The sequence below is a fragment of the Sinohyriopsis cumingii genome, chromosome 4 (genome assembly GCF_028554795.1).
Source record: "Sinohyriopsis cumingii isolate HCF-2022 chromosome 4, ASM2855479v2, whole genome shotgun sequence".
Lineage (NCBI taxonomy): Eukaryota > Metazoa > Mollusca > Bivalvia > Unionida > Unionidae > Sinohyriopsis > Sinohyriopsis cumingii.
In genome coordinates, this window is record NC_142964.1 from 118,300,561 (window position 1) to 118,325,458 (window position 24,898).

The following is a 24,898-nucleotide window of genomic DNA, read 5'->3' on the forward strand; positions in this document are numbered from 1 at the left end:
TATTTGTTCATTCATTTTATTTTTTCAATATACAATGCTTGGCATGACAAAGGCAAATATAAATACATCTCTTTGTTGTCAATCCAATGTCCTAACAGAAAATGTTACTCTCTGAACTTTAGCTATAAATTGGAAGGCCTAATTTTAGAGTTTTCAATATGTATATACTAGGAGTTTAAACTAATTTTTGCCACTTTCTGGTATGGAGAACTATCACTGAGAAAGCCTGGTTAAGAAGTTTTCAAGATAAGGAGTCCTTAATTTTATTACAATTAAAACAATTTAAAGCTGATAGCTAAACTAATGTTTATCCCTTATTTTGGAGAAGAAAAAAATTCTATATGACTGTATGTGCAATCAACAGCCAGAAACTGTAAGCATATAAGACCGACTGTAGTAAATGAAATATCAAGGCATTTACACAACAAACCAAAGTGACTGTTTCTTTCTCTTGTAAAACAAATAAATGATGAGAAATGAAATCATACAAAGATAAAATCATCCTATTTTCTCCATCTTCCTCTAAAGAAAACTACCAATGTCATGTATAACTATCCAGTGGCAGACTGGCCGATTTGTTATCCTCCCCATGGGCAGATGGCATTGGGCTAGTGTGTGTAATATTACAAGTGGAGCAACACTGTGATGATGGACCACATGATCAAAGGCCAGATTCAAACCTATCACCCAGGCTGTCATTGAATCTATAGCCATGTTCTATTTTCCACTGTACAAAACTAGTCCAAAATAAATAGAACTGGTGTCCAGACCATCTACATACTTTTATTGACAGTCATTAACTGAAAACTCTTCATTTAATAAGCCATTTGAAATAGACAATATTATAGTTTAAGGGATGTAAATATATAGTCCAATGTAGTTTACAAGATTTATCTGTAATGCAACATCTTCGGAACTCAGTATGAGCGAGCCACATGATTGATTTTTAGACACTGGATCATCAAGTGCCTGTAAAATATTAAAAGTAAAGAGGTTTTATACTTTGAGTATTTATCAGTTTTAATAAATAATATTCAGTGAAACTTTCCTAAGGTGGACATTGTTGAGACTAATTTCGGCGGTTATGCAGAGGTAGCCAGGAAAAAGATGTCTTATTATAAATTAAAGTCTTACTGGGAAAAAACATGAAGCCAGTCTACAAGGTTTGATCTGAAAAGTGAACGGTCTTAAAGAATCAAAACTAAAACATGAGGCCAATCTGCAGGGAAGTCATGTCATGGAGGGTCCAGTTAGGGAAGTTTCATTGTAATCTGTGTCATTTATATTTTGTCTTTGTATAGTTCTTCTGAACACAGATATATTCTTATTGCTGTCCTTTGTTTTAACTTTTAAACAAAGAGAGTTAAACTTGTAATTAGAAGTTAAAATACTATAAATAGTCTCACAAAATAATTCTTTTTACAAATTTTGTCAAATGTTGTACAGAGCAAATGTTATCGTACTAATATCCATTTGTACAATGAAGCGATCTGGTAGACCATAAAAATCATAAGAAGATTATCAGACTGAATCTTGTGAATGCACCATTTTATGTGGGGGGTAAAAATGTTAGTGGTTGCTACAAAACCATTAATATAAAGACCCCACAATGACTTTTCCGAGGAAAAACTAGGGCCCCCCATTAATCAATGAAGTACCAACAAAAACATAATTTTTTGCACAACATTAAAAACTGATATCAACAAAAATAAATGAATTCATGGCATGACCTCCACTTGATATCAACTGTCAACCAGTTTCTAATTTTTTCTATCCCTCTAAAAAATTTCAAGCAGGTGAATTTACCATTGTTTTTTCATACTTACAATTGACTTTATCCAATTTTTCAGGCAATGACAGAAGGAGCATAGTTCCTTGCAATTCTTTCAAATTCTGCTTCCTTGTATAGAAAACAAAAAAAGCAATTGTGATGAAAAACTTTAAAGATGACGAAAAAGAATGTACGCCATTAATATAACAATTACTCATCATGCATAGCTGTGGCTTTAAAACAAATTTCATAAACAACTAAAGATTCTGCAGAATGTGGTGTCTCACCTTCACACTGTGTGGTGATTTACTCCAAATTTATCGAACTTGACCCCTCACCCCAACTATTAACACTGAACACCAACATGGATCACATTACCAATGTTTACTCTCTTGCCATTTGTTAGTGTGATTTAAAAAAGTATACCCAAGTTTTATCCTGACATCAGGGTGACCAGTCCTAACACAAACCAGAAATGCTGAGCGCCAAGTGAGGCAGCTGCTAGTACCATTTTTGTAAGTCTTTGGTATGACTTGGCCAGGGTTTGAACCAGCAACCTTATGCATCTGAGGTGGATACTTTAACCACTTAGACCAGTGGTCCAAAACTGTGTTTGAAATGAGACCCTAACAATGGTGCAGCTTCCATAGCAACTATTGAGAACCATATTTGTATCTTTCTTCAGAATGGCTGAGGAATTTTAATAAAACTCAATCTTAGGACATGCTCCATAAAAATTGAGTTCAGGGTGAATCTCCTAACAAAGGTATAGCTTCCTTAGCAACCAGGTGGAAGCCTATTTATCAACTTCTCTGAAAGACTAAGCCAATTTTGATCAAATGAGGTAATCATTCTTAGAGGAAACTTAATCCAAATCATGTGCTGAATAGCTCTACTAGCATTTGATAGCAAGGTTTACTCAGACATGCTCTATAAAGATTGTATCTGGAGTGACTTCCCCAACCAAAAGCGCAGATTTCTGTGCAACCAGGTGGGAAAATTTATTTTTAACTTCTTCCATGAAACTGGCAAGGCAAATTTTACCAAACTTGGTAAAAATATTTCTTTAGATATGCTTTAACAAAACTGTAGTTGGGTTTGATTGCCTGGTAAAAGTGTGTTCTCAACAGCAACCATATGGAAAATGTTTCATCCTCTCCAGAGCTAAGCTAATTTTAATCAAACTTGGTAGGAATGTCTTTTCAATTATGCTCTGTCAAATATACGTTTGTATGACGTATCCTATCAGATACGCTTGAAGCATGGCTTCCTAGCAATGGTGTGGCTTCCACAGCAATTAGATGTAATAACTGTTTTCAACTTCCCAATTTTAATTGTTGTTGTTGTTGTTGTGGGGTTTAACGCCATATTTCAGCACACGATAGGCTATGCATGGCAGCCAATATTAATGGTGGAAGAAGAACCTGGGAAAACCCTGGGAAGAACCACCGATCCACGAGAAGCTACTGGCAAGCTTTCTCACATACCCACATTGGCTGAATCCTAGACTCGAACCCACGTAGACAGAGGTGAGATGGCAGTGATCCGTAACAGAGAGTGCTTTAGACCACTCTGCCACTCGAGGCCCCCCAATTTCAATTAAAATTGGATGGAATTTTTCACATGACCTTTACCAGAATTATGCTACCCCTAGCAACATTATGATTTCCATAGCATCCAGGTTGAAAAATATGTTTGGCAACTGTGCCAATTGTGATCAGAGTTGGTAAGAACAATTTTAGAACATTCTCAATTAGATTTGTCTGGGTGAGTGGGTGGAACATCTAACAAGGGTGTGGCTTCTACAGCACCACACAGAAACGTTTTTGACTTCTTAAGAATGGCTCAGCCAATTATAACATGGCAGGAATTTTTCTTTAGTAAATTCTGTGCCTGAATTATGTTTCTAGTGGCCCCCATGGCAACCAGATGGAAACTTGCAAATTGCAGCACCACTTTTTCTCCAGGACTACCTAACCATACCAAACAAAATTGTATGGTGGAGTTCTAGCATGAATATGTTTCTTATTCATATGAAAGACATCAAATACAAATACAAATACACAAAAAATCCAAAAGTGTCAAATACTACCAATTTCAATCAATCATAAGGAAATTTTAATAAACACAGGTTTCTTGCAACTTCAGTTACATGCTTTGTCATAACATTTGCCATTTAGCTAATGTATGCCAGGTTCAGTGATATAGGCCCACTTGGGCTTCTTGTTCATAGATTGGGCCTTAATGAATGAAGATCCATGTCAAAGGCAATTATCTTTGCTGACAGACTAAGTATAATAACAATCTATTGTCAACATTTTTTCTTTATTTTAACCACCTATCGATCAATCTAATCTACCTTATGATCTTAAAATTCTTCCAAAAATTCTCAACAAATAAAGCAGCATGGATGGTCTTTAGGAGTTATACATTTTAAATTAGGTCACCAATTCAAATGACAATATAATGTTATGTGTAGGCTCTTACAAATGTAACAAAAAAAGGGTGAAGACAAAAAGCTTTGTAAAATTTAACAAATTAATTTATTTCACTAGAAAAACAAGATAAAAATGAGAAAAAGAACTTACTTTTTATGAATCAAATCAAAAATTAATCCAAGAATTAAAAAATAGAAGTCCTGTTATTAAAAAGTCCTAAATTAATCTGAGCTTGAGTCCCAATTAAATCCAAAATGGAAGACAATGTCAGTTGTAACCTGTGAAGTGCTGCAGTGTCAACAGTCTCATGTTGAATCACAGAAAATATTATTCCAGTTTTTTTTAATCCTGTAAAAATTTTGATAAATGTCTTTGTCCAAGAATTAATTTAGAGCACTAGTATTTCCAGGGAAAAGAATCACTTTTCTTTAAAATAATTTAAAGAAAACGAAATAATTAGCCTAAAAACTGGTCACAACATAAAACACCCGGACGTCTCCAGTGTTAAGGCAAGTATGACTATTATTTCTCAAAATATCAGCAATAAATCTAGCTACAACGCAAAACAGATGCCCGGATATGGGTCAATCCTCTGCAAAAACCAGAGTTTGCAACAACTGCTACATGTTATTTTTCACATACTACAAGTAAGGCTTCAACTCAACTTTATGAATCTTACTCTGAGAAAGAATTAAAACAAAAAGGTGTTTACTACAAACTATCACTAGTTCAGAATCAAGGTCAGGAACTAGAATAGCATTAGATAAAATGTTTCTATGAAGTTGTTTACGTCAAAAATAAAATAAATCAGTCAGAACTGAACTCTATTCCAGAAAAGTTACATTACAATAGCAAGTAATGGAATATAAAAAAATTAAACTGACAAACAAACAATTAAATCATATCAAATATAAATTAAATCAAATATACATAACAATAATAATATGAAAGAATATGGTTTTTGAAGGTAGTACCTTTTGCAAATAATCTCTCACGAATGGATGACTTCTGTGTGAATCCTTTAGCTGTGAAATATATCTGTTGCTGACCTGAAAAATGGAAAAAGAAAACATATTTCAAAAGCCAACTTTTTCATATCTTCTTACCAAATCCCTGAGAAATCAGGGAAAATTTTAATTTGGCTTTTCTTCAGTATCTTAACAGAAAACAAAGAAACATGTTTTAAGATTGGGAAAAACATGTAGAAAAAAAGCATATACTCTTGACCGAGACATTTTTTCAACAGATATGAACAGCATAATAATAATGTGATAATATAAAACAGCTGTTGCAATAATAATAACAAAGAAAAAAGCAGACATTTGCCCTTACCCATTTCACAAGTATACTGATAAAAAATACTCTCATTTTTATAAACTAATATAGATGATATGGAATATAACCTACCTCAGGGGCCTTTCCTAAGTGCTGAGTCAGAACTATCATGTTGACCAAAGTCTCAGGATTGTTGCTGTCCTAAAAATAACCACAAAAATGTGCAATCCCTGCATCATCAACTATTCTATGCCAAAAATCTCTATCCATAAACAAAAATATGCACATGTACAGAGTTTCCTTTTTTTTTAAAATCTATTAAACTCATTAAAAGAATTGTTGGCACTTTCTGAGTCTATCCATATATGCCAACCATTACGCTTTTGGCACAATCATTACGCTTTTTTAAACTAAATTATGCCTTAAGTGTAAACATATTTGGAAACGCAACCAATTTTAACAAATGGCGATGACATGCAATTAAAGCATAAAAAGATTTTACATAAATGCCAAAATAAAATAAAATAATGTAATGGAAAGTTTTGACAGTTTAACCTAGCTTGATCGTTTTGCATTTTCTGATCGTAACCTGGCCTGATATTTAAAAACTCCTGAACTTAAGTACATGCCTGAACTTAAATACCGCTAAATTTGCTTCTCCTATATTAACTGATTTTTAAATAACAACCAATCACATCTAGCAAAATGATGAATTTCAAATCAAAATCTTGTGTATATTGATATCATTATTTAATATACAAACTTGTGATTAAATGAACACTCATGGCTGATGAGTTTCCTGGTTACATGATCAAGTTACTACAGATGTTGCAATTTGATGTGAATGAACCTTATTTACAAATGAGGTCAGGTGATATCATGCAGCTTCTATAATTATTTGTATAGCTATTTATCATAAAGATTGCAACCCACTGTGTCACCATTTTATAATAATTTCTTGTGTATTCACATGATAATGCATCTGTGATGATATTTGTTAGATTTGCAAATTGTTGTCAAAAAATTTTACTTTATCCAGTGCCTCCTGTAGTACCGATTCTGCATCATCAAACCTTCCCTGGGCCATGTAGGCTGCTGCCTGCCCATTCAGCAGTAGAGGTGTGCCCAAAAACTTGTCTGCCAGCTCCTGATATATGTGGTAAGCTTCCTGATACTTTTCACCTCCCTTGGAAAAATGAATACAAAAAAGTCTAGATTTCTTTTCTTTTCTGTCAGATAAGTATTGTACATGATATTGTTCAAGTTGGACCCAACCCAATTGCAAAACTGTACACGTATCTAGATCTTCCATTGCATCATGCACTGGCAGATTGGTTGTTGTTGTTGTTGTGGGGTTTAATGCCATTTTTCAGCACAAGATAGGCTATACATGGCGGCCAGTATTAATGGTGGAGGAAGAACCCGGGAAAACCCCGGAAAGAACCACCGACCCTCGAGAAGCTACTGGCAAGCTTTCTCACATACCCACATTGGCTGAATCTTAGACTCGAACCGCCGCAGACAGAGGTGAGATGGCAGTGATCCGTAACGAAGAGCGCTTTAGACCACTCGGCCACTCGGGGCCCCCTGGCAGATTGGAGTCTATGCCTTTTGTTAGGACTACTTAGTAGAACAAACAACAAAGACACTGGTCTGCTGGCACATAATTCATTATCTATGTACATAGAAGGGTGTTAGGGCACATCAGCACAATATTGGCTATATGGTGTCCATAATGGTAAAGTTTAAAAATATGTAAAAATGAATTCAACAGAAACTTAGATAAACCCTACCAAATAAATGTATTACAATGTTCTACAGCATGATGAAATATAAATAGTAAATATGTTAAAATTATGCAACATGAATATAACATAAAAGATAATTGTAGCAATTACAAAATCCCTAAAACACATGGTGAAAATGTATTATATAAACCAATTTTCCATTAAAAAGGTAAACTATTTTCTTGGTTGGTACATGTTTATATAGTTTCTCTAAGCAATTTGTGTCAAACTAATTATGTTTCACAGGGTGTAAGTCGACATACTTGACAATAATGTGCTACATGGAGAGAGTATGCACTCTGGTAGGTTCACCTTTCAGGATGAATGCACGAGCAAAGTATATGTATCCAAAACATAATCAACTCATCATTGTTTCATCTCTCTCATACAAGAGATGCCACTCTCCAATAGTGGGTTTGATGTTTGTGGAGTTTTCACTGCACATATTTTGCCAAATATAATGAACATGCTGATTTATACAATATTTGAAGTCTGTATATGGAATCTTTGATTCGGAAATGGTTATTGATCGGTAGCTTTTGCAGCTTTATCTGCCATTTCATTACCCTTCATACCAAAGTGACAAAGCACTCAAGAATACAGAACATTTTTCCCAGTCTGTGCAACAGTAGACATGAATCTATGCAGTTGGATCTGACTTATAGTCTAGTGTATACAGCAGGGGTCACAAACTCAAACCACCCTGAGGACTGCATGAGGGCATTTTCAACGGCCCAAGGGCCGCACCACCTTTGTTATCTCACATGACACCTTGTGATGCCAATCATTTTGCAGGCCACAGGATATTGCTTGGCAAGCCACATGCAGCCCATAGGCCATGTGTTTGAGACCCTTGGTATACAGTATGTCTTTAAAATGGTTAACACCATGTCATAAATGAGATGAATCAAGTAAAAATTAATGCCGGAGTAAAAGTAAAAAGGGGAGGAAATGACTTAATGTCATCTGTATGTCTTAGTATAATCCTGGCATGAGAAAAGTGATTTACAGTGGATTTGGTAAGCAGAATATGTTGTTGTCAGTGAAATCTTCCATATCTAACTGTGAGCAGTACAAAATAATATTCAATAATTTGTCATATTTGTGGATTTGTAATCACTACAAACTTGTTAAAACAGATGTGGGACAACAATAATTGGTACTTTCTGGAAGATTTTTTAGGATGGGAAAACAAAGACTAAGGGGAAGTAACTTGATTTACCACTGCTAGGTTGAACCAGGCCAGTGCCAGTTGGGTGAGAACATGGTCTTCATCAGAATCCTGCATTCTCTTCAGCTCCTTTCTGTAGCACAAGGAAAATATATATCCAGTGTTATTTTAATTAAATGATTTCAAACTTTTATACAAAGACTTCAGAATATGCTTGATCTCTTTAATTGCATGCTAGACAAAGGTATTGGATGTAAACAGCTCTTCTTTAGCAAGAAAGATATAATAATCAAGCTGTCATTTTATTACATAATAACAATTATAAAACAAATCTGCTTTAGCTGAAGCAGAAACAATATTCAGCAGTTGCCAAAATCAAAGATTTCTTTTTGAGCTTTCTTTAAAAGTTGCAAACATTTAGCACAAAAAAGCATATTTTTCATGGATGAAATATTTTCCTTTTGTCTCCATTATTGCACGAATTTACTTCAAGAGATAGTGACCACATGCACAAATCAAACTATTAATTCACTAATTATTATTATGATCATAAGTATACAATGAGCTAAAAATTCACAAATTATTATGCTTATATCGACAACTAGATGTATAAACTAAACAATTCACAAATTATTACATTTATATCTACAACTATATGTATAAACTAAACTAACAATTCAAAAATTATTGTGTTTATATCTACAACTATATGTATAAACTAAACTAATAATTGACAAATTATTATGTTTTTATCTACAACTATATGTATAAACTAAACTAATAATTCACAAATTATTATTCTGATTACATATCAGACTCTTATTAAAAAAAGATGTTTGATTCTTAAGAAAATAGGAAGGATTTTCTACATGATAAAGAGAGGTCAACATAAATAAATACCAAGCTCTTTTGTTAAATTCATCTGTACTATATGTACCATAAAAATACTACTGAAACATGGGGCAAGGTAAAGTACTTCTTTAACATTGATCAAGGTACAGTACTTCTGTAACACAGGGAAAAGTACAGTACTTCTGTAACATGGGGAAAGCTACAGTACTTCTGTAACATGGGGAAAAGTACAGTACTTCTGTAACATGGGGAAAGGTACAGTACTTCTGTAACATGGGGAAAGGTACAGTACTTATGTAACATGGGGAAAGGTACAGTACTTATGTAACATAGGGCATGATACAGTACTTTCATAACATGGAGAAAGGTACAGTACTTCTGTAACATAGGGAATGATATAGTGCTTTCTATAATCAAGAGCAAATTTAAAAAGTTCTTTAAGATAGGGCACAGTACAGTACGTCTGTAACATAGGGCACAATACAATACTTCTGTAACAGGGAACGGTACAGTGCTTTCTATAATATAGAGCAAGATATAATACCTCATTAATATAGGGCATTATACAGTACTTCTGTAACATAGGGCACAGTACAGTAACTTCTGTAACATAAGGCACAGTACAATACTTCTGTAACATAGGGCACAGTACAATACTTCTATAACATAGGGCACAGTACAGTAGTTCTTTAACATAGGGCACAGAACAGAACTTTTGTTGTTGCTGTTGTTATAGGGTTTCATGTTATTTTTCAGCACAAGATATGTTATATGTGGCGGCCAGTATTAATGGTGGAGTTAGAACCAGTGAAAACCCAGAAAAACCACTGACCCACCAGATGCTACTGGCAAGCTTTCTCACATACCCACATTGGCCGAGCCCGAGACTTGAACACACTCAGATAGCAGTGATCCATAATGGTGAGCACTTTAGACCACTCGCCCCCCCCCCAGTACTTCTGTAACATAGGACAAAGTACTGTTCTTCTGTAATATAGGGCACATACAATACTTCTGTAACGTAGGGCACAGTACATTACTTTTATAACATAGGGAAAGTTACAATACTTCTCTATCATACAGCAAGGTAGAATATTTCTGTAACACAGGGCATAGTACAGTACTTCTAACTTAATGCACAGTCTAATACTTCTGTAATAGGACACAGTACTGAACTTATGTAACACAGTAAACTGTACAGTACTTCCATAATGTAGGGCACAGTTAAGTACTTCCGAAGGTATATGTATATTTTGGATTAGTAACCATTAATGACATGCACACTGATATTTTGTGTACCCACACTAAAGACATTATAAACTTATGATCAATCCAATTGTTGGCACCTTAACAGACCTATCCATAACAGTTGGCAATATTTCCGAGTTGGACACTGTACACACATTATGGCAGCCACACACATAAATGATTCAGAATTTCTCTCCATTAATTCGACAATATTGTTTTAAGTGGAGTAATTTGCTTGAAAGTAGCTATTTATTAAAGAAATTTATCAAATGTTTTAACTGTACAAAGAAACTTAAAACCAAATGTACTATGTCACAATATTGTTCAACAGGGATGAAAACTGCAACATTTTAGATGGTTATCACACAATTATAGCATGTAGATTAACAAATTGGCACTGAGGATTTAGACTGACATAAAAAAAATGATTTTCTTAAAAACTCATTGGATAAAAAAAAAAAACAAAGCTACCTTCACATTAATGGTGGCAACCACAGTGTCCAACGATGTTTGATGCATCTTGAACTGCAAGTTGCTTTGTTTCTATCAAGTGATATGACACTTATCTTTCATGGATTAACAGGGAAATCAACATTCATGAAGTTGATTGGTGCATTATTCAATATTAGAATCAACCTATATCTTTTTCAAAAAAATAGACTATGCTGATTTTCTGCTATGTTACCCCTGTAAAGTTCATTAAGAACACTTTTTAAAAACTTATCAGAAGACAGTTAGAGATCAATGCCTGGGGTAATCAATGAGCATGAAAATGAAGGCAATTAGTGCAAAATAGAGTATTCGTCTCCAAAATAATTAAAACTAGCAAAAATGCCAGTATAACCTGAGAATTAAGAATCATAGGAAATCTGTTCTGGTCAATTTACAGAAGATAAGGAAGGGTAGTGATAATATGTGAAGCACTAGGTGAGTATAGACTTGTACATTTATATTAAAGTTACATTTTGAAAGCTCAGATTTATTTTGCTGTGTCAAAAATGGGAAATTAATTAACTGTTTGCACACTTTTTTTTTTTTTAAATTCTCAAGCATGTATAAATTATTTTGTCACTTACTTGGCTAGGTCAACTCTATCCAGTTTTAACAATATCTGTACCATCAGTGCTAAGCTGAAAAAGATAAACTGCATTGTATTAACAAACATACAATACCTCTGAAACTGAAACTGTTTCCTACAATTCTATAAAACAGAATGCAACAACATCATGTAATTCATTAGGGCTGTTCTATTTAAACATACGGGGTACCCAGAAAAGGCAGCTTTTCTTAAATATATGCCAGCATACTTTGATTTCACAGAATTCATATTAAAATGATTTAAAAAATTATACTCCACCAATAGGTTTCTTCCTTGCCTTAATGCCTTAAATGCAATCCAATTAAAAGAATTTGCAATAGCAGATACTGGAGTTCAGGTGTGGAAACAAAATATGGAACCGATAAATAGACTAGTAAATGAGACAAATGGACAAAACTGATGACAGGACTATGTGGCTTCTCTGACTTAAGTGAGACAGGCTTTAGCAGGGATCATCCTGGGCTTTGCCAACATCGCAAATTGCGATTTTTTTTCCTTATTGGCACCAAAATATACCATCTGTTGATTTTTTGGGCGACAGCCTTTTCATTGTTTCATTTGTACATACAGTCTTGGATTTGGAGCAGAGAAATTCAAAGGGACAATGAATGGAAGCCACAAACTTGGCTATATAATACACTGGAATCTATCTGTTACATAAACAAATCCAATGTTTGTAATGACAACCCCATCTTTACAGTGCACTGTTACATCATAAACCACTAATGTTGACATCTGGCCTGAGTACTGTATGCTGTGATACACTCAGTCATGCTACCGGACTATACCTACAACTGACAGACCTCTGAAGACACGAACAGAAACAGCTACAACTAACTGAACGGCTAATCCTTCTGTTATTTTTTTAAAAAATATATCAATAAAATAGTTTTACTGAAACTTCAAAGAAAACTGATTAATTTTGAAGACCGATTGCTGTGTATAAATACAAAGCAAATGGAAAAAATCTCAATCACAATTATATACTGTCAACAGTGCAACATTATCATGGTTAAATGTAAGTTAGACGTTTCATGTTCATCATCTCATCCAAAGAGTTAAGTTAAAAAAATTAACAGCATATGGATTTTTTGCAAATTCATCAGACAACACAGTCACAGAACCTAAGTTATACCTGACAGTCCAACATCATCTACATGTAGTGATGGTAGTAATGCTTCAAGTTCAACACCAAACCATGATGAACAGGTCAAAAGTTCCAGAAAATTTCTAGACAGCTGGAAACTTTGGCATCCGTGGCTAAGACATGATACAAAGTTAAAGCAGATGTTCTGTGAAAACAGTGATATATGTATCAAGGCACAAGTCGTCAATTCATTTACAACTGGCTGTGATATTTTGAAGGAGTGTGTCACCAAACATGAATCCAGGCGGGGTAAGTAATATGTTAATTTTGCTCATTGATCTTTTCCTTTTGCCATCAATCCAGTGTTATGACTGCAGAGACTTAAACTACGCAACAAGAAATAGCAAAACAAACAAGTTTTGCATAATTAAAAATAATTTATTTCTCAAAATATAGGAGTGATATAATTAAAATAACTTACAGCATGGTGAATGAATTCCTAGTTCCTAAAAGTCCTATCAATTTCAATAGTTGCAAGAAATCCGAATATGTTCAACAAAAAATGCCCCTTCTGTGTTGAAGTTTCAAACGTAGGTAAAGAATTAATTAATTTTAAAAGAATTCAAATAGTCATTAAATAAACTTAGTTCATACCATACAGTACAGTTATTCTAGCATGTCATGCAAAAAAATAAATCTTTTCAAAAGCCAAGTTGGGAGACTGAATCCGAAAACAGGCATATTGGGACCTACAATCAGGCAGTTTTATGCAGCATATTTAAGCATCATTATCACTAAGTATTCTCCAATTTTTCCAATACACATGAAATTTTCAAAAAGGACACGCAGTTTCTCCCTGTGGAGGCCTTATTTGCCCCCCCCCCAGTATCCCCATTTCATTATCTATACAATAGCTTAAGCCTCTTTGACATACTTCAGTGAAACCGCCTATACAGAAGTACTGTACATTTCCCTATGTTAATGTTACAGAAATCACTAGCAATTGATTGGCAAATAAACCATGCCCGTTTTTGCTACATCTAAAAATCCCTAAAATGGACATGAATTTATTTCAACAGTTCAAATGTTGTCTTAAACTACCATACATGTGATAACTCTTTCCCACATTTTATACCCCACCTCATTTCTTTAATAATAACTAGTATATGCATATAACACTGTTGACTCAATACAATTTTTTTTTCGAACTGGTTTTTTTTGTGGGGGGCACATGCTCTAAGTTTCTTCACTACTTTTAATTTAATGATGTCAATTGATACTTATATATATGGTACATAAATGCCAGGTGTTGACTCGTGTAAGTTTCATTGGTGGGAATGGAGATCCTACTTTGCTTGTCGAGAAAAATTCTACAGCATCCAGTGATCATTCTTGGGATTTAGGAAGCAATTCACTACAAACAAAGCATGTAAAGTGTGGCAAAAATAAATTTCTGAATCCCGGTTGATGGAAATGTACATTGTGAAGCTAGCCATAAAAAAGATAGGGCATTTAATTACTGAATGCATGAAATCAAAGGTTGCATTATATTTCACTAATCTTACATTGCAAAGTACAATCATAGATGATAGGGTTTTATTATTAAAATGTCATTAACTAAAGTTCCTTACAAAGCTATTATTTGGAAAATAATATACACAATATAGATTTGCTTAATATCCGATGTTTCTATTTACAAAATGAGCGAGACTGTAGATGTCAGGAAAGTAGATATTTTACATTTGATAATGCATTTTTTCATGTGACAAAGTCATATCAATGCAATAACGGTGATGCAGGATGCAAAGACAATGGAAGTAGCAAAGATCGCTGCTTTTAGTGAAAGTAAAAATACCATTATCAGTGCCATGAGGAACACTTTCTTTGCGGCTTACTACAACCTGGCTAATACAATTGTCCCAAAGCTGCACCAGTTGTGTATCACAAAGGTATTGAGAATATCATATTATAGCTTGTTAACTGTAATATTCTATGGATTTAATTGACAGTAACATGGGGAAAAACACGTGTACAACCTTAAAATATTTATTATGATATATTTATATGTATGTATGTATATCAGATCATGTATAATTATAAATGAAATATTTATGGCATAAAAAATTAAGGATTATTTCCATTTCAGGGCACCACCTAACGCTCTGGCCTTAAAGTAGATATGCACACATCGTATGACAGTCACAAAAGCACCAGTGAGTTTCAGCAGTCGTTGGCTTAAGTAATAGTTTAACAGATGGTTACCGAGGTCAAGGAATCTCATGTTTACAGTGTCATGCTTGATGAGAGCACAGATGTTTCAGTACATCAGAATTTGATTGTTTATGTTGCGTACTTAACGAGTTTGGTCGGCAGTGTTGAACCAGTTACACAATTTCTAGGTATTCGTCAGCTTCAAACTGCAAATGCAGAATCTGCGTACTGAGAGTTGTTAGTTTTAATTAAGTCATTTGGTTTTAGTCTGGACAATCTTATTGGTGTATCAACCTATGGTGCTGCAGTCATGTTGGGTTGCAAAAGAGGTGTTGTTACCAGACTGAAGGAGGCTACTAAAGGTTTGCTTGCAACTCACTGCATTGCACATAGGTTAGCTCTAGGTAAAGGTGCTGCAGCTAATGAGGTTAGAGACATGGTAAAGTTTCAAGATTTACTGAATAATACGTACAAGTATTTTGCATATTCCCCCCGTATGTATAGGCTTAAGGCTATTCAGTCAGTGTTGGAGGCTTCTCACACTTGCTTGCATCAGGTATTTCACACAAGGTGGCTGAGTTTTGAAGGTAGTGTGCAGGCAGTTGTTGATAATTTTCCAGCTCTAGTTAGTGTCTTCTTGGAAGACAAGTCTGCAAAGGCTCTTACACTGCATAAGCCCATTACTTGTTTCAAATTTGTTTATACTGCACACTATATGGCTGACATTCTGAGGCCTTTGGTAGTTCTGTGTCAAGCTTATCAGAGATCCGGTATTGACTTTACCAAGGTTAATCCCCTTCTCCACTCCACTGTTGAGGTTCTTGAAAGTCTGAGGTCCAAGTCTGGTAGTAACATTTCTAGGTTTCTTTGAGATTCCAACAGAACCAAGTTTAGATTCATCAGGTTTGTGTACTTTTGAGTACAAAGGCCATACAATTAACAATGGTGCTAAGCAAAGGTCAGAGGCTGCATGGTCTTGTGCCAAATTTGTAAATATTGTTATAGACAATCTAAAGGCAAGGTTCACGGAGGAGGGGGATTCAACAGTTTTAAGTGCTCTAACCAAGTAGTTTGATCCCAATTTGTATGGCTCACAGGTTAACAGTTCCATTCTTTCAGAGGTTTCAGGGATTGTTTCAGATTACTTGTCTACTTGTGGGTTAGGTAATCTGCCAGAGGTCAGTCAGGAGTTGGATGGCTTTGCGGCTTATGTTAGGGTTCAAGTTTTCAGGAATGGTAAGGTGTAATGATGTGTTAAGGACTTGAATCAGTTGGCAGTGAGATCCAGGGCAACATATCCTTGTGCATCTGTGGTTGTAGAGAGACTACTGGTGTCACTTATCAGCACTGCAGACTGTGAACGTGGATTCAGTAAGATGAACCTCATAAAGACTGACATTATAAATAAACTCGGCATCTCAACTCTAGATAATTTACTGAGATCCAGCATGTACAGATGCGAAGAATTAGGCTTTGAAACTGCATTCAATAAGTGGGCAGCCCTAAATTCATGACGGATCATCATGTGAGATTCAATAACATTTTAATAGGGCAAAAGTCATGTAATGATTTATTTTGTAATATTACAGCTGTATTGCTTGTTGCCAATAAAATAATAACTATCCCTTCTTTTGCAATTTTCATTGCCTATTACATTAACAGACTTTTCATTGCCTATCACATTAACAGACTTGGAAAAATATTCAGGAAAAATATTCAGTACTTGTTCTGGTGACCATTTTTGAAAATTGGCGACAAAGTAGAGGTTGGAGATTTTTTTGGTGACAACTCTTTAAAAGCCAGGACCATGCCTGCTTTAGTGATACAAAATAAAAGGTGACTTGTTTTTCATAGTATTTCTATATTACAGTAAAACCTGCACTGAAAGACCACTGTCTGAAAAAACATCCATCGTTAAAGACCAGCGTTTCATGCACAAATCAATAGTTTAAATTTGTGTTAACTTTTAATGAGAACCCAGCTGTCATTAGAGACTTTTTATTGGCTGAGGTGGGGGGGGGGGTATCTTCTCAAGAGAGATTTGAGTGTACAATTAAAAACGTGAATGATTACCATACCATTCTAATGCATCAGACTGATGAAGAGTCCTCAATGCAGCATCGTAATTCTGAAAAAGAAAACTAATGTCAAGTCCACAATCAAAGCTTTGGTGTAAAGTCAACCAGGAGAGCAAGCATAATGAATAATGGATTGTCTAAACTTCACAATTTTATTTTCCCCACTGTGGAACAAAATTTATCACGAGTTGTAGGAAATATAAGCAAATGAAAAAACTGTTGCGAAAACCTTAATGCAAACTTTCTATGACCATGATCTTGATAGCAAGGTTAAAAAGCAAGCATGCATGGCAATGAACGAATTGTCTTAGCTTCATAAATTTTAACTCCAAGTTTGAGAAAACCCATCAATGGGTTTAGGAAATAAAAGCAACAAATTAAAAACTGAACCATAACCTTCACAGAAATTATCACTGACCTTGACTCTAGGTTAAAAGGTAAGCAAAGAGGTTATAAAAAGAAATTTCACTGCTTCGTAATGATTCATGCCCCAAGTAAGATGAAAATGTGTTGATGGGTTTTAAAAAATATATGCAACAAAATTTTTAACCAAAACCCCAAGATACTATTGATGATGTCACTGTCAGAAAAGCGATTGTGATGTTTCATATCCTGCTAAAGTGGGCCTGATGACAATAATAATAATAATAATAAAAATATACTTTATAGACCATGACTCATTTCATATACTTTATAGACCATGACTCATTTCATCAAAGACTATTCTCCCTTGAGGACCTCTAAGAAAAAAGTATAACAATGTATATCATACAAATACTGTCGTTACTGCTGTGTTTAACTTCTTTCAAGTATTATAAATACTAAATTCTATGTATCGTAAAACTGGTTAACAAAAATTTTCAACACAACCTGGGAAAAACTTGCAATAAATGTTTTACTACAAAGTGATATCTACCAAAATCCAGCATGAGCCTGAGGCAGTGAAGAGTGAAGGGACTGGGAGATTTGGGTATTTGATATGTAATAGAAAAAATGCTGATACAATACTGACTTGCTACCATCTTCAATAATAAAATAATAAAATAGAAATCATGGAAATAAATATCTGCAACTGAAATGGAGATTTTATATATATATATATATATATATATATATATATATATATATATATATATATATATATATATATATATATATATATTCAAATGAAACTGACATCAAGATATGTAATACACTGATGAGCTGAACAGCTCTTGCACAGAAAATGTACATGCTGCTAAACATTACCTGTTCATGCATATATATGGAAGCTGCCATTACGAGAAATGTACTGTTAGAGACATTTATGCTCCCACTCATTTTGCTGTCCAAGTCCCGTACAATAGCATCCCTGTAATAAAAGATGAAATTATGTCAGTTTACTTCTTTTCAAAGAAAAATATTCAACCCCATGTTATACCTCATCCTGAAATTCTAATGGCTCTTGTTGACCATTTTTTCTGACAACGTGACTGCCATAAATTTGTGAAGTTTAACATACAAATTTTCAAAGGAAATAGAACAAGTTGTAACAAATGAGAAAACAATCACAAACCAAATTATTAAATATACAAGAAAATGTGCCATATTTGCTTATGGAAATGATGCTGCTTTATTGTTAGTATTATCCATACACAATACATTGGTTTTCTCACAAACTAATTATTTATAAAAATCATTTTTCTTTAGAAAAATGCACAACAGAATTTCACCCAGCAACAAACAATCTGTCATTTTAAAATCTATTTACTGACAACATGCTGACTTGAAAATATAAAACACCTAATCATGGGCATTTATAAGGATTAACCATGTAGTTAAATTTCATTTGTTTAATCAGGTGCCCAAATAAATAATATACATCATAATAAAAGTTACTTGTTGCTGCTAACATCTTTGTTCTACATCTGGGTCTAAGCTTCACATAGTCTGTTCTAAAGGTATCGTGTGCTAACACATGCCAACAAAGACCAGATGGCGAGAAGGTCTAATGTAAGGTTGATAATACAGACACTATCAATCATTCAATTACAGAGGTGTCCAGATAAATTTTCACCCCTCATTTGCTTTGTATTTTGTGCCTACAGATGGTTCAAGCAATGAGAAAACATAATGATCAAACAAACTTAGTCAGCAACACCTCTACTGATTGTTCAACAAAGAAACAATGTGTAAATTAGATCTAGTCACCTTTCAATTAGGCTTTATTGATTGTCTGACAAAGAAAGAATTCAATCTGTAAACTTAATGATCTCTGAATTGAGATGTTTATTTGGCAATTTCATGGAAAAACAATTCAAAGAAAAGCAGATATGATGACATTCAAGAACTCCTATGACCAATGTCCAATTACTCCGAGTATGTGCAGGTCAAAATCTTTAATCCAACCGACATGTCTGGAACAAATAAGCATTAGGATCTCTGCATGCCCCCATATAAAATCAAATAAACTGGAACTGGAAAAGCACTCTTAATTTTCTTATCAAATAAAATTTTCCAAATTGTCAAACCACAAACTAAAAAGATGTCATATTCAAGCAAAACTGAAACGTCTTCAAGTAAGGTAAATCTTCTTATTATCATCACTAAACTTGTGTGAATTCCAAGAGAATGGTCCTTTGACTTGGAATATTCCCAGTCATTCAATATATTTGTGCACCAAAAGGTCATTTAAAAAATCATCAATTACATGCCAATCTCATATAAACATTAGTGGGATGTGTGTGTGTGTGCAGCGTTGAACAGTACATCACCACAATCATGGCTAAATATTGCAGAGTTAAAGATAAGCAATGTAGTAAAGCTAAAACAAAAAAACATATCTTCAGGAAGATAAATTCTTCAGATATAAGGAAATAATATTTCTTGAAGATAAAAGTTAATGATATAAAACATTCTTTAAATACAATACAAAACAAGGATAATTGTAATAGAGACTAGAAAACTCAGAATACAGTAAAACAAATAAAATTGCAATAATAAATCATCAGCTATAAACAAATGTCATAATCTAATTGGAGACAGGGAGTAATAAACCTAAAAAAAGAGGATATGAAAAAACTTTCATTCATGCTGACTCAGCAATTATATTTTTACATTATCAAAATCTACCTTTTATTATCATTGGATAGATAATCAGCAAACATTTTGACTGCCTGCAGTTCTTCAGGGCTTGAAAAATTAATCTCATCTAGAACAACCCCATATTTCCGTTGAGCAATATAAGCTCTATATAAAATGACATCTCGCTGGGTCTTAATATCTGGGTTTGTGGGCTGGAAGAGAAATAAAAATTGATAGAGCAAAAACATAAGCCTTTCCATACGAATTAATTGGAATGGAAAAAACTGCTATCAAGGATTAAAAAGAAATTCCACAAAAAAGAGTCCCTTGAATATCCAAACCAAATTTTCAGGAATTTAATATAAGACCATTGTTTTAAATGTAGAGTGTTCAAACTGAAATTCTCAAGCGACACTTTCAATTAAGCTGCTGCTGTGGCCAAATTGGATGCAAGATCAGCACCATTTTCATTTAGGGCAAACTAGACACCATTAGATGTATGTATATAGTAGTGTTTAATGGTAACTTAGCATAAAAGTGGCTATGTAGCATCAACTAAATTTCTAAAATTGTAACAATGAATTGCTCAAAAATTTAGTAAGGTAAAATATGTGGATAATGACAGATAGAGGTAACAAATGTAAAACACAAAAAGCAAATTTTTAATATACACAGCATTCCATCTCAAAATTCAAGATTTTCTCAGCTGGTGAGTCTTCATGCAGTTTCTTCAAGCAGTCCGCATCAAGGATTTTTGGTGAAAACCCAAGACCAATATAACCATCCAATTATGACAATTAGTGACAAGATTTTCAATAGGTTGGTTCATTGTGGCAGCCATAGAGGATGCTATCAGCATCATTTTCCTTCAGTACCAAAGTTTTCACATGAAGAGGAGGAAGCCCACATCTACTTTCGTAATGACTCATATCTGTTCTGCTTCAGATTTTTCCCTAATGGCTGATCATTTAATCAATTTACTATATCCCTTGAGGAGACATTTCAGTAATCCTTCTTGATTGTTTCTGCAATAAGACATTTGATCATAGTCATAAAGGTACTGGTATTAGTATTAAAAAAAAACTTCCATATGAATAGGATCCATTGAGAACTGCACTTTACCATATGACCAATCATGAGAACTGTAGGTAATCTTCGTCAACCTGAGGTCTTGGAAACGTTTAATCATGCACATTTGGATGCAAATTTTTAATCTAGGAAAATCACTTACGCAATAGTCTTCCATACACACACAATAGCTGGGTGGCAAATTCAAAGCCTTGCCATTCCAGCTTCAATCCTTGCTGATTTGGAAAATGTGTTGATCAACTGATCATCATAGCTGTGCAGATATTTACAATGACATTCAGTGTTGAAAGACTCCCAATTGTGCATGTTGTCATTAATATATCTGATTGCTCATAAATGAAAATGTTGAGCTCACAAGTATTTGGTGAGAACCCAATGTCAATATAACTTTTCACTTCGGAACAATAACAAGATTTTCAAGATAGCTGTTGTGGTGGTCATATTTAGATCTTATATTAGCACCTATTTCAATTATGACCAACTAGATGTCATGAGGAGACTTAAAGTGAAAAGTCCAAGTTGGTATGACCATCCTTTTGAAAGGAGTAGCAATACCAAGATTTTCAAGATGGCCATTATGGTAGCCATACTGCATATGCTAATTAGCGCAATTTTCATTTAGAACTATACCTTGGGATGAATGTGAATCTGGGTTTGATACCTTGTCACATATTTACTAGCCCCTGGCTAAAACAACCCTATGCTGCTAATGTGGCAAATTCCATCTTGTGAATAGCAGACATATTCTGAACATGTACTCAACACAAATGTCCAAATATCTAACATGCAACGGGAAAAGCCATGGAAATATCTAACTATGGATATCATATTTCAAAGTAACTATATTATTATTTGTATGTATGTATGTTTTGACTAATGTTTTGAGTTTATTACATTGGTCTGAATATGTTTATATTTGATTAGATTTTGAATCAAAATTTTAGTCCTACTGCACAAATTTAATGGCAGGCAATTTTTATGCATGTAATAGTTCAACAACCGCTTAAGTAATCCATAGTCAATCCAGTGCAATTACAGTGCGCGTTTGGAAAATTTGTTGCAATGGGTCATAAGAAAATGGATTTGATTTGCCATCTGGAGCAAATGCTAGTCCTGCAATGTAAGATGTCATTTTTGATATTTTTGTTTTGGGCATCGAGGTTTTACTGCATAAATAACGGAACTATATATCCATTTAATAAATTTTTCATCCATTACAGATTTATAATCCGGTTTTGATATTTTAGTTTTATCATATAAACCAAGTACAGTAGTATTTTTTTCAAGTAATTCACATTCTTAAGTATATTTAGTATATTCAACAATACCCTTGTTAAATTTTTCAATCAACTCAATATTTTCTTTTTTTATTTTGGGTTTAGGTGCAAGTTCTTTTTTCACATCGGCAATTTCTGAGAACTCTGCCAATACCTTCCAAGTATTTCTTCATCGATGGGTGGAGGTTGTGCGGCAGCTATATCAGTGGGAAGATGTCAAAAAATCCTTTTGGTTTGTTTAGTTCTTGCTGCTATTTTTTCAGTTTGTCCAGCGGTTTGTTTTAATGCTGGAAGAAGACCTTCAGTAGCGGTTGCAACTCTTTCAGTAACCGTCGTAACGGGTTTAAATAATTGTTCTGTGCCTTCTACATATTCAACTTGACTGTGCTTCTTGTTGCGCTTGGAGTTTTTGTTAAACAGCATCTCTTAACGAAGATATTTATTAATTGCATCTAGGCTCTCTCGGGCTATTCTAGCTGTGTAAGGTTCCTGCGCTGGTGGCATTATTTGTTATAATTTTATTTAATTAACAGCAGCAACAAGGGCGCTGTCTCAGCCCCCACAGTCACCGCCGTGATCTTTTTAAAAAATGATTTTCAGGAAGGCTTATTTTTGTGATTCAAAAGTGAGTCAATTAGAGTTTTTGTGATTTTCAGAGGAATGCTTATTTTGCTATTTGACAGATAAGTCAATAAGAGGCTGTTCACCCTCTGCTGCTCAAGTTATAATGTATTAGTCAGACTTTACATACTTTGATGTGTTTTTCCTAATAAATTCAAATTCTCTCAAAACCAAATGGACCTTTTTCAAGTTTTGAAGGACTATATTTCAGTTGGCTGTAAGTGATGGAAGCCAGGGATGCTGAAATCAGTTAAAGTTTTATTCTTTAATGAAATAAATAAAAAATATATAATGTCTATAGTACCTATTGGAGCAGAAAGCAACGTTTTGTTTTGTTTCGATCAATAAACATATCCTTACATGAACCTACTTTGGCATACCTCAACTACTTGTACATTTCAATCAGTTCAAATGTATGCCAACACTGAACAGAATATGAAAATGCGTCCATGTGCAAGTGTCTGGTTTTGATTCCGCCAGGATAAAGACAGCATGTTAACCGACATCGGAACACGCTACACAATGCTATTATTTGTGCAGTAGGACGTAGCACTAAAACATAAATAACGTGATACGTCTAATACTGTAGGACTAGGGCAAATGCCAGTCTATATAAATTCATCCAAGTTGACCAAAATCAAGTATTTCTACGGGGCAGAACGTCCACCATTCAATATGTCACGATACAGTTTGTTCTCTGCCAGTACCGATAATGTAAAAAAAAATAATAACAAGTCTGCTTTGCTGAGGAACACCTTTGTGAAATAAAAACAAAAACAATAATATGTTGACATTATGAAGTGAAAATAAACAGAAATGCGAGAAAACTATAAGAATGCATGTCTGATCTGTACTACCTTCAGTTTCTGAGCTTCATTGATACAGTGTTGAAAATTTCCGATGTATAAAGCTGTGCGAATCTCAAATAATTCGTCTACATCGCCGGTCGTTGCCATTTTTCCTCGATTTGCGTGGCCAACGGAAGTCTTAGGTCAAGAGATGTTTTACATCTGTATCGTTAAAAAGTATGCATTTAAGAAACGGAAACACGTCAAATTATAAGGGACGCAACTGTTTTAACTTAAACGAAAAGAAGTTTCTTCGATTGTTTCCCTTAGCCAAACCCTATCCATTCTTTCATTCACATTAGTTTAGCTGTTATTTTTTATGTATCTTTTACAGCAAATTAACATCTTATCATGATTTTATATATACCAGGGCCCAGCAACGTGGAATGAATTACCCACTGAACTTAGACACAAAGACACAGTGATCACATTCAAGAGGGCTCTCAAAACTCACTTATTTCAACTGCAAGAACAAACTTAAAGACCTAATAATATTTCCTACCTTAAATATTCTCAGCCTGTTTTTTAATGTTTTCTAATTTCATGGTGTTTGTTTTTGTAATCATATCATTATATGTTTTTTTTTATCTTATATGTGTTGTCTAATGTTGTAAAGCGCTTAGATCTTCTAAAGATTAGGCGCTATACAAAGTCCTCATTATTATTATTATATATATTCAAGCAGCCATCCACCCATAACTCTTTAGTTCCTTTTGCTTTTTATTAAAAGTCTGTATATGCTTTTATAAACAGATGAATGATGCATGCAGTAAAAAGATAGAAAATTGTATATTGATAAAGGCATTTGTACATCTGTGTATATATAGTATAATCCACCTTTATCTCCAATTGTAAAAAAAAAGATTTAGATTTGGTATTTTCCAGAAAAGCAATACAGGTAGGTTATTTTATAATGAGGATATTGGAGTAAAGTGTCTTATCCAGTTACACTCCCCCACCCCACCCCACCCCTGTAACCAACC

General features: G+C 34.1%; 1 protein-coding gene across 1 annotated transcript; it reads right to left on the reverse strand.

Annotated features, from left to right (window-relative positions):
* On the reverse strand, positions 1–24,083 carry LOC149801973 (coatomer subunit epsilon-like). The gene is made up of 11 exons (XM_089956368.1): positions 23,925–24,083; positions 20,129–20,292; positions 18,266–18,368; positions 17,018–17,067; positions 11,619–11,672; positions 8,494–8,575; positions 6,515–6,670; positions 5,617–5,685; positions 5,184–5,258; positions 1,827–1,900; positions 1–969 (listed from the first exon to the last, which is right to left on the reverse strand). The coding sequence occupies exons 1-10, from the start codon at positions 24,021–24,023 to the stop codon at positions 1,847–1,849; spliced, it is 906 nt and encodes a 301-aa protein (XP_089812494.1). The 5' UTR covers positions 24,024–24,083; the 3' UTR covers positions 1–969; positions 1,827–1,846.
* Between the last annotated feature and the right edge of the window lie 815 nt (positions 24,084–24,898).

Coding starts and splice junctions, on each gene's coding strand:
- LOC149801973 (XM_089956368.1), bottom strand. CDS start 24,023: ATGGCAACGACCGGCGATGTAGACGAATTATTTGAGATTCGCACAGCT. Junction 6,671..8,493: donor CCTGGTTCAACCTAGCAGTG/GTAAATCAAGTT, acceptor CATTTTTCCAAG/GGAGGTGAAAAGTATCAGGA. Junction 5,686..6,514: donor TACAGGAGGCACTGGATAAA/GTAAAATTTTTT, acceptor GGTTATTTTTAG/GACAGCAACAATCCTGAGAC.